Below are 10,953 nucleotides of genomic sequence, written 5' to 3'. Positions count from 1 at the left end.
TGGCTGAGAGTGAATTCTTTGCTTGTATGTTGAAATAATGGCTTGTTATTTTGGAGTTTTTAGATAGAGGATTTGTCTGTATTCCATAAGAAAGCAGTAGAAGTAGAAGGAGCGTCTTCTACCCTTCACTACTTATCCTATCTAATACCTTATCTCCTATATATCCACTTTCCACTCCCCTTTTAATTCCCTCTTCATCTCTCTAACAAACACTCGACCTGCGGAGCGTCTCAATAATATATATACTGATTGCTTTGTATTCTTTTTGTTATGTGATTGTGCTGTCACAGTTGTTGGTTTCCTTCCGTCTTCATCTGTAATGGCTCCGAAAGCAGGGAAGGCGAAGCTTAAGGCGAAGGGAGACAAGAAGAAGAAGGAGGAGAAAGGTTGTTCTGCAATCAACAATTCTATACTTACTCCTAACTAGTAATTTGATGTTCTTAATCTTGTTGTTGTCATCACAGTTTTGCCGACGGTGATAGAGGTTACCATCGAGACGCTAAATGACTCTCTAATCACGCTCAAGGTTTGGTTAAGATGAAGTTTTTTGTGGTAATTTGCTGTTGTGATTGAACTGTTGTCTAATCTCAAATGGTTGGATTTGAATTGAAGCAGGGGATATCTACGGATAGGATATTGGATATAAGAAAATTGTTGGGTGTACACGTGGAGACTTGCCACTTGACCAATTACTCTCTTTCTCACGAGGTTCATATCATCAACTCTACTTTCTTCTCAACTCCTAATCCTGTAATTAATCTGCTTCATGCAATAATATCTCTCTTCTGCATGGTTTATCACTTGCAAATTGCCTCCAAAAACGTAGATTATGACTAGAATCATGAGACTACATTCACATTCCTCACACTTTTTACCCACCTATCTATCAAAACTCCTTAATCCTCTGTATTGACAGGTGCGAGGTGCTAGGCTGAAGGATACAGTTGAAATTGCCAGTCTGAAGCCCTGCCACCTCACCATTGTTCAAGGTACGTGAGTACTGAATAGTAATAGGTTACCGGAAGAAGAAGAAAGAGAAAAAAAAGAAGCGACGTCAAACCTAATTTCTCTTTCAATTTGGAAATCAGAGGATTACACGGAAGAGCAGGCAGTCGCGCACCTCCGCCGATTGCTCGACATTGTTGCATGCACAACTGCATTCGGATCCAAATCGGTTCGACCTAGTTCAAAGGAACCGGCTTTGGTCGACGACAAGGTTCAGACTCCTCCCCTTTCCGGAAATGGCACGGATAAGAAATCGACGGCAGAGGATGCGGCGGAAAAAGGCGACGCCCCGGTGTCGCTTTGCCCGCCACCCAAGCTCAGCGAGTTCTACGACTTCTTCTCATTCTCTCACTTGACTCCGCCTATACAATGTAGGACCAATTTAGCAATGCTTATCGCGATGCTTAATTTCTCGTACATTTTGAAATTGATTTCCCCCCTTTTATGCTATGCAGACATTAGGAGGTCTAATCGCCCATTTGTTAATGAAAAATCTGAAGCCGATTTCTTTCAGATTGATGTAAGAGATTCGCCTATTCCCTAAACTTCCTATCAGCTTAAACTTTATATAATTGTTGTTGAATGCAATGCAGGTTCGGTTATGCAGTGGAAAACCGACCACAGTCGTTGCTTCTCAAGAAGGGTTTTATCCCGCCGGAAAACGTCCTCTTATTTCCGGTACTTTGGTTGGCCTTCTTCAGCAACTAAGTAGAGTGTTCGATACTGTAAGTTTCATGATTATTTCCCTTTGAACACATTAATTGCAGTCTTACATCATACAATTTGTGATATTCTGTAGGCATACAAAGCTCTCATGAAAGCTTTTACTGAACACAATAAGGTATGTCAACCCTTGATTTTGATTTCTCACAAGACTGAAGAACATTAATGTGATTATTATTTGTTACAGTTTGGAAATCTTCCTTATGGGTTTCGTGCTAACACCTGGGTGGCCCCACCGGTTGTTGCTGATAACCCATCAATCTTTCCTGCTCTTCCAATGGAGGATGAGAATTGGGGAGGAAATGGTGGCGGCCAAGGAAGAGACAAGAAGCAAGAACAGAGGAAATGGGCTACAGATTTTGCAGTATTAGCTGCTATGCCTTGCAAGACGGCAGAGGAGAGGCAAATCAGAGATAGAAAAGCCTTTCTTCTTCACACTCTATTCGTCGAAATTTCAGTTGTGAAAGCAGTTGACATCATTCAAAATCTTATCAAAACCAATCCCAAGACTGATTTTGTGCATTTGGAGAGAGTAGGTGATTTGTTAGTTGAGGTAACAAAGGACACTCCGGATGCAAGTTTGAAGGTTGGATCTAAGAACGATGGTAACCGCGTTCTTGGTTTGTCTGAACACGACCTTGCTCGTAGGAATTTGCTTAAAGGTGTAACTGCTGATGAAAGTGCAACTGTTCATGTAAGTATTGGTTAATGGTAGTTTATTAATTCTGAATACTTGTTCTTCTAATTAGCTCGCCGTGTGATCTTTCAGGATACTTCCACGTTAGGTGTTGTGGTTGTTAGGCATTCTGGATACACTGCTATTGTGAAGGTTAAAGCTGAATTCAGTTTGGAGGGAAATCATATTCCTAATGACATACAAATTGATGACCACCCTGAAGGTGGTGCTAATGCTCTCAATGTTAATAGGTAATTACGCGCCAATCTCTCGCTTTAGTATGTCATCTTTTCTTTAGTTCATAATAACCCTCCCTTACAATAGATAAACCTAGCTATATATATAAGTGAAACAACTAACTGCCTAATAACGTCCACTAACACCCAACACAGTATGGACTAGAAATAACTACTACTAAGAGCACTCTTTACAGGACACCTATTATCCTCCCTAAACTCAAATATAGGGGTAAAATTCAAAAATTGGCTCAAAACACTAAGAACTTCAGGTCTCCTAAATAAGTTGGTCCTACAGTAATTTACCCTATATTTGAGAACTCTCTAAATTTATTCCTAAATTTGTACTCCCCTATATTGCTCCTAAATAGATGGTCCGCTGTATTTTAAATATAAAATAGAAATAAGAGGAGATATTTTAGGTTTGTAAATTATTTTATATATTTTAATATATTTTAAATATAATATAGGGAGATTTTAAGAGTCTTGAGTTTTTCAAACAAGATATACGGAAACCCTAAAATTATAGGAATGAAATAGGGGGACTTTTACGTGTTAAAATTTTAGGAGTCCTGTAAAGAGTGCTCTAAACCAACTAATCCTGGGAATCAGAACTAAATAATAAAATCTAAGCTGCTGAATATTAGGTAATCCAGAACCGTATGAATTGTCTTATTGATAGCCCTTTATTTTGTCAGCTTAAGAATGCTACTACACAAGCCGTCATCACCTTCAGGCCAAAGATCAAGGAACCTTGATATTGAAGAACAAGCTTCTGCAAGATCTTTAGTAAGAAAGGTTGTGCAAGAAAGTTTGATAAAGTTGGAGGGGGAAACAGAGACAGATATGAAGCCAATAAGATGGGAGTTGGGTGCGTGTTGGGTGCAGCATTTACAAAATCAAGCTTCGGGGAAAACAGAGTCTAAGAAAAACGAGGAGGCCAAAGTTGACCCTCCGGTAAAAGGTCTTGGAAAGCAAGGCGGGCTGTTGAAGGAAATCAAGAAGAAGATTGATGAGAAATACAACAAAAATGAGATTACAGTCAACGGTGTTGTGAGTGATAATAAAGTGGAGAAGGAGAAATTAGAAAGAGAGATGGAGATTCTTTGGAGAGAGCTGCTACCTGAAACGGCATATGCACGGCTTAAAGAATCAGAGACCGGTTTTCACCTCAAGGTATGTGTAAATTGTGTAAATCTGAGACCGGTTTTCACCACTAATTGTTAGAATCTAACAAGGAAACAGGGGAGAATCTTCATTTTTCTGTATTCAGTTCAGTCATAAGCTTACAAACTGACTCTGGGAAGACGGAAGACTTAAATACTGAGAATTGACTCCAGGAAGACAAATAACTAATTAGACTCTTTTAACAGCTAGCTTTGCCTGACTAATGGCTGGGAGATTACAAACTAATCAGAAAGAGGAAATTAGTATTTAAAACTAATAGAATAGATATTATGGGGTTGTATCATACAGAAAGATGATAGGATCCTGATCCTATCTAACCATAATATTCTTATCTATTATAATATTAGTTGTTTGAGATCTATCTTTAGTTTAATTAATATTTTATAGTTAGTAGAATCTATCTTGTTAGGAGAATAAGCATATATAGTTATCAATTCCTGTATTTTCAGCAATCAATAATCAATTATCAATCAATAAAGGTTCTTCCTTGGTAGTTTAATCTCTAATCAAAAGATTATCGGTTGTGAGATCTCAAATCAAAAGATCAATTCTATCCCTTGAGACTTGAAGAATCGAGTCTCATCAAAAGACAGATTGATATAGCTTCTAATCTTTAACCTTTTTTGTTATATCAGTCACCTGACGAGCTTATTGAATTGGCACATCAATATTATGGAGATACTGCGCTCCCAAAGCTGGTAGGTGCTTTGTTCATGTAGTTTGAATCCTTATTTTGTGGAATCTAAAGTTAAGAATCTGACAAAAATATTGAAGTATTTAGGTTGCAGATTTTGGGTCTCTTGAACTTTCTCCAGTTGATGGAAGGACATTAACAGACTTCATGCATACTCGAGGCTTACGAATGTGCTCCTTAGGCCGAGTGGTAATAAAATCTTGAGCCCATAGTGTTCATACACATAAAGTGATACCAATTTTATTGATGTTCTGAGATCTTGTATTGTAGGTTGAGCTTGCTGATAAGCTACCTCACGTGCAGTCACTATGTGTGCATGAAATGGTTGTCAGAGCCTACAAGCATATACTACAAGCAGTTATTTCAGCAGTTGACAATGTAACTGACTTAGCTGGTTCAATAGCAGCATGCCTCAATGTGTTGCTTGGCACACCAACTAATGATGCAGCTGATCAGAACAACTCCATGGATGATGATAAGCTTAAGTTGAAATGGATAGAAACATTTCTTTCCAAGAGATTTGGGTGGAAATGGAAGCATGAAAGGGATAATCAAGACCTCAGAAAGTTGGCCGTTCTTCGTGGACTTTGCCACAAGGTATAGTATCAGTATGTCGTGCATTGTCTTCTATTCGTTGTTTTGGTGTTAATTTCTTTCAGTTGTCATGTGTTTCAACAGGTTGGACTAGAGCTTGTACCGCGTGACTATGATATGGACACCACATCTCCATTTAGGAAGGCAGACATAATAGCAATGATACCAGTGTACAAGGTAAGAACAAGATACTATATATACTCAATTGTCTAAGACTATAGTTGTATATTATTAAATGACTGTTTGTTTACTTTCACTTGGTAGCATGTTGCGTGTTCCTCTGCTGATGGCCGTACATTATTGGAATCATCCAAAACCTCATTGGACAAAGGCAAATTAGAAGATGCTGTAAACTATGGAACTAAGGTATTAAACTGCATGATCATACGATATTTAAATTATAGTAGCACCATCCTGTGAGCTGAATGACTCTGTTTGGACATGAAGGCACTGTCCAAGCTTGTTGCGGTATGTGGTCCTTATCATCGAATGACAGCTGGCGCATATAGTCTTCTGGCTGTTGTATTGTATCATACAGGAGACTTCAATCAGGTAATATAATACGTGATGAATTGAAAGTTGGATATAGGTGTTTGTTTGGTGCACCTAATTATAATGACATTATTATTTATAAGTAGATTTAGGGAAAAAAACGTTATGTGGCTCTCTTGCATTTTCCTAAAAATTTACTCCTCCCAAAATCGAAAAAATGAAAATCTCTTATTTGATATAGCCATCAATGAGTATGTGGTGTTGTGCATATTGTATAGGCAACCATTTACCAGCAGAAGGCATTGGATATCAATGAAAGAGAATTAGGTCTTGACCATCCTGACACAATGAAAAGTTACGGAGATTTGGCTGTTTTCTACTACCGGCTTCAACATACAGAGTTGGCCTTGAAGTGAGTGATTCTGTTTTTTAAGGTTACTTGTGTATGAAGATTCTATGTAACATGTTTCTCTCTTACTGATTAGGTATGTTAACCGGGCGTTGTATCTCTTGCATCTAACATGTGGCCCTTCTCACCCAAACACTGCTGCTACATACATTAACGTAGCAATGATGGAGGAAGGTTTGGGAAATGTACATGTTGCATTGAGGTTCCTTCATGAAGCCCTAAAATGTAACAAAAGACTACTTGGGGCAGATCACATCCAAGTAAAGCTTCTTTCTTTTTATTCTCTCACCATATGAAAATAGATTGATACAAACTATTGGTTTTAATTGTTGGTAATGTACTTTTGTATAGACTGCAGCCAGCTACCATGCAATCGCCATTGCATTGTCTTTAATGGAAGCGTATTCCTTGAGTGTTCAACATGAACAGACCACTCTGCAAATACTCCAGACAAAACTCGGCTCTGAAGATTTAAGGACTCAGGTATTTCTATTTTCATATATGATTTTTTCAAGAAACAAAATATGGTTAAATGTAAGATTCTGAATGAACTATGATAGGACGCGGCTGCGTGGCTTGAATACTTTGAGTCAAAGGCTTTGGAACAACAAGAAGCCGCACGCCATGGTACACCCAAAGCAGATGCTTCTATTTCAAGCAAAGGTCACTTGAGGTTAGCTTATTTATTATTATCCTAGTTTGTCAACATATATCTCTATGTTTTAAAAAAATAATGGATCGAGGACCTTAACTTGAAGACCTGGTTTTCTGTAAACAGTGTATCAGACCTCCTTGACTATATAACTCCGGATGCAAGAGAAGCGCAGAGGAAGCAAACTCGAGCAAAGGTTTTTTCTTTAACTTACTATTTTTTGTCTATTTTATTAGCATTTTGCAACAGTAAGTCTGAGAGTTTGTCACTGCAGGTAAAGGGCAAACCTGGGCAAACCGAGGAAACAAGTACGGATCAATTGGAGAAGGATGAAGTAGTACAAAATTCTGTGACAGAGAACAATCTTGACAAAGAAAACAAGTCTAAACCTGAGTTCAAAGAATCATTAGATGAGAAAAAGGAAGTTATTCATGTGGATCAGGTGTTAATTGACAAGATTCATGAGCCCGAAATAGACATAAACTCGGATGAGGGATGGCAAGAAGCTATTCCTAAGAACCGTTCAACTAAGTCCTGTGCTTCGAAGAGACCCAGCTTGGCAAAACTCAATACCAATTTTATGAACCAGCAGCAGCCCTCATCAAGATACAACAACCGTGCAAAGCCCAACATAAACTCGTCTTCCCCTAAGACAAACACAAATGAAACAGCTACTTGTGCTGTTCCTAGCCCTACAACTGTTAAGAAATTTGTCAAGACTGCAAGCTTCAGCCCGAAGAACTCCAACTCCAACTCGAAGTCTATTCCAATTAGTCCGCCGGCTTCAATAAGTGTCCAAACTGCTGGAAAGCTTTTTTCTTACAAAGAGGTTGCATTGGCTCCGCCTGGTACTATTGTCAAAGCTGTAGAGCAGACAACCAAACTTGTTGTAAAAGAAGAAGAAGAAACTACAGAAGTTAACAATATTATTAGTGATGAATCGGCTCAATCTGATGAGGCCGAAAGTAAAGAAAACAAGGGTTCAAACAAGGCTGAGGAACCCGTTAAGGAGAAGATAGCAGAAAGTGCAATAGATGGAGAAGGAAAGGCAAACGGTGATGTCAAAAATGAACAAGTTGTTGTAAAAGAAGAAGAAGAAGTTTGTGATGCGACATTGAAGTCAGAAGAGAAGAATGAAGTGAAGGAGATTGAAAACGATGATTCAAGTGTTAGAGAACAGCAGGAGGCAGTTGAAAATGCTAAAAAAGCACTGTCAGCGTCAGCGCCTCCATTCAGTCCATCATCATCAAGTAGTACTAGTGGTGGTGGTGGTGAAGGAATACTGCCGCCGCCGCCGCCTGTGAACATGCTGATGATGAACCCGGGAGTAAGGCGGTCCCCACACCAGTCAGCGACGGCTAGGGTACCGTATGGGCCCCGCCTCTCAGGAGGGATAGCAGGAGGTCTAGGGTATAGTAGCAGGGCGGGGCCGCGGGTCCCACGGCCGAAGCCGCCGCTAGTGTTTCACAATGGAGTGGATCAAGTGAACCAGTTTAGGGTAATGAATCCACATGCTGCAGAGTTTGTGCCGACTGGACAGCCTTGGATTCCAAATGGGTATCATCATCTTCATCAGCCTTACATGGGACCTCTTCTTGCTCCTCCTTTAGACTATTATCCCTCTGCTCCGATTCCTGTTGAACCCATTTCTGATGATGATAAAACTACAGAACAACAACAAGTAGAAGAGCAATCAGTGAGTGAAGAGCAATCAAATGAAGCACAAGACTCTCCTCTTCTTGGTACTGAACAAGAGAAGCAACCTCCTGTAGAGACCATTACTACTACTACTACAATTGCTGAAGAAAGCAATAATGAGAATAAGTCAATGGAAATAGCAGGCAAGCGTTGGGGAGATTACAGTGACGGCGAGCCAGACGTAATAGAGGTTGTGAGCTGATTAAATACCATTACACCCTACACGACATAATAACTAGGCAAAATGGGTTGTTGGGGAAGATGAACTAAGAGTTGCAGTTTTCAAGCCAGCAAAGTCTTTCCCTGCAAACCCCTTTCGAATGATGAAATTCCTCATCAATTCTTTTGAGCAAAGAAACGCCATTCCATACGTTTTACTCATTTGCGGTTTAGTATGTTTCTTTAGCTCTCTTGAGTGCATAAGCATCACGTTTGGCTCTCTGCCATATTGCTAATTCAGTTTCCGCCATGTTGTATGTTTCAGTCTAATCTGACCTCTGCCCAATAAATGTTATGTTCATTATGCCTTCATTTATCTTGTATTCCTAAATCTTTCTTAATTTAACTATAAAGTAGACAATCAACATGATATTTACTTTGGGCTAAAAAGCGTGATCTGAAGATCGGTCTTAATTGCCCGAATATGGGATCCGACGATCGAACAACAAGCTTTGAAAGTCGATTGTTATTGATAATGATAGTTGATTACAAGAGTAATGTGTTATGGGATTATAGCAAATGGTATCGCTAATGGTGTAAAAAAGAGATCGTGTGTACATTGCCAGAGAATAGCGAAATATATAGGAGCCCAGTTTCTTCGGATTATGGGGGTTCGATTCTCGGAACAGATAGATCTCGTAGTGGGGCGGCCCAACGTTTGACAGATGTTTGTTGGAGCGATTCTTGGCGGGCGGACTCCTCAAGGTAACCGGATTGATCCGCCAACATCACTTAATCTCGCTATGGGCCTTTTTGCTTATAGCCGGACGAAGCCCAAAAACCACGACCCAACAATAGCCCCAAGTAAAAAATGCCAAAGTTTACCAGTGGGGTTTTTCACTTCTCTTCATCGGGCCGTACACGTGTACGCGCCAGTCTTTTCAACTTCCTGATTCGACTTCGCCCGAGGCGCTTCTTTAAATGTCCGATTTGACGACTCTGTTCTTCACTTCTTTCCTTCGTCTCTCTGTTCAAGGTAAAGTTTTCTCTCCCCCTTTTGAATTCATCCACCCTTTCAATTTCTTTGCCTATTCCTCTGGATTCCGCAACTGCTTCCAAATCCTCTAACGCGCCCTCCCAGCCCCAGACTGTGACGTACGTGCCCGGGGGAAGGATGCCGGACTCGGTGGCTTCTTAGGAGGAGTCTCAGTCTGCTTCTAGCGTTGTTGCCTCGTCGGAGAAATCTGAAGAGAGGACGCCTTCCCCCGAGGTAGTGCGCCACGACTATCTGATCCCAAACGCAGGAATGTTGGCGAGCACGATGACACGAGAGGAACTGGACAAGTTGGTGAAAGATGCTTGCTTTCCCCCGTCAGCGGTTGCAAGGATCCCCCGTCGAGGAGAGAGGGTGAATTCCATGGTGCCAGGTTGGGTATGCCTATACTATTACCCCTTTACTATTGGAATGAAGTGGTCTTTCTCTAAGTTGGTACAAGGTGCTCTGGAGAACTGGAAGCTCGCCCCGGCGCAAATCATGTTGTCAGGTTGGCGGTTGCTTCGCATGCTTGACCGCTTGAACGAACGCTACACTGATTTGGATTTTGACTTCGCTGCTTTAGATTACTGGTATTATCCCCTTTGCTTGCATCCTCGACAGTTTGTTTCCGGGCTCATCCAAACTGTGTCCCCATCGTTCAAAATTTGGACGCTAATGATAGGAATTGACGCCAACAGTATTTTATCATCGAGATTGGTTCATTGGGGCTGGGAGAAGGTTGCTCTTACTTGAGGAGTCAGTGGTCAAAGCCTGGTACGTATTCGTTCCTTTTATTTTTTCTTCGTTCGAGATCTTAATCTTACTCTCTTTTCTTCTCAGTGTATTCTAAAGGCGAAAAGGAGATCGATCCCCCGCTTGAGGCAAAGATAGAAGCGACGATCGACATCCCTTTGGAACACCGGACGTTTGAGAAAGCAAGTGTTGTGAACAAGCTTCCTCTCGACCCAACTGTGAAGATGAAATCCCAACCAAGTGTAAGTCTTTCGATCGTCTTTACCTTTTCATACTGAAATCACTTCGTCTGATATTCTGAATTGTGCGTATGTGGCGGGGTTATAGCCGTCACTACCCGTTCTGGAAGAAACTCTGCTACGACTTCATTCAAGTCTCTGATAGACATGAAAGGCAAGGCAAAGGCTGAGCCCTTGATGCCTCCTCCCCACCTTCTAAGGATAAGAAAAAGAAGCGGAAAGCACTGGAAGTGTTTGACCTGACGAAACCCTTGGCTCCTGGCACATTGACACTGGAGCAGACCATGTCTTCCATGCTCATCCCTGATGCTACTGAGAAGAGGGGCCTTGAGGAGAACCTGGAGGCAGCCCTGTCAGCTTCCTGGATGGTATGACAATTTCTTTCGTTAGTCGCTTGTT

The 10,953-nt window shown here is 40.9% G+C and overlaps 1 protein-coding gene across 1 annotated transcript; it reads left to right on the top strand.

Moving 5' to 3' along the window:
• Nucleotides 1-319: 319 nt before the first annotated feature.
• On the top strand, nt 320-9,118 carry LOC141251973 (uncharacterized). Its single transcript, XM_073670431.1, has 26 exons — nt 320-386; nt 465-526; nt 616-708; nt 917-989; nt 1,089-1,376; nt 1,461-1,525; nt 1,599-1,730; nt 1,805-1,846; nt 1,916-2,422; nt 2,498-2,655; nt 3,339-3,816; nt 4,464-4,526; nt 4,610-4,711; nt 4,793-5,119; nt 5,201-5,293; nt 5,381-5,482; nt 5,564-5,668; nt 5,887-6,020; nt 6,094-6,277; nt 6,369-6,500; nt 6,578-6,690; nt 6,796-6,865; nt 6,944-7,996; nt 8,246-8,548; nt 8,607-8,759; nt 8,978-9,118. Exons 1-26 carry the CDS (start codon nt 320-322, stop codon nt 9,116-9,118), a joined length of 5,040 nt encoding a protein of 1,679 aa, XP_073526532.1.
• Nucleotides 9,119-10,953: the final 1,835 nt, after the last annotated feature.

Source organism: Phyllobates terribilis, unplaced genomic scaffold (assembly GCF_046119375.1).
Source record: "Phyllobates terribilis strain yellow unplaced genomic scaffold, ASM4611937v1 Scaffold_7824__1_contigs__length_35165, whole genome shotgun sequence".
Classification (NCBI taxonomy): domain Eukaryota; kingdom Metazoa; phylum Chordata; class Amphibia; order Anura; family Dendrobatidae; genus Phyllobates; species Phyllobates terribilis.
This window is presented reverse-complemented; position numbering and strand designations above follow the sequence as displayed.

Coding starts and splice junctions, on each gene's coding strand:
- LOC141251973 (XM_073670431.1), top strand. CDS start 320: ATGGCTCCGAAAGCAGGGAAGGCGAAGCTTAAGGCGAAGGGAGACAAG. Junction 3,817..4,463: donor AGACCGGTTTTCACCTCAAG/GTATGTGTAAAT, acceptor TTGTTATATCAG/TCACCTGACGAGCTTATTGA. Junction 4,527..4,609: donor ATACTGCGCTCCCAAAGCTG/GTAGGTGCTTTG, acceptor TGAAGTATTTAG/GTTGCAGATTTTGGGTCTCT.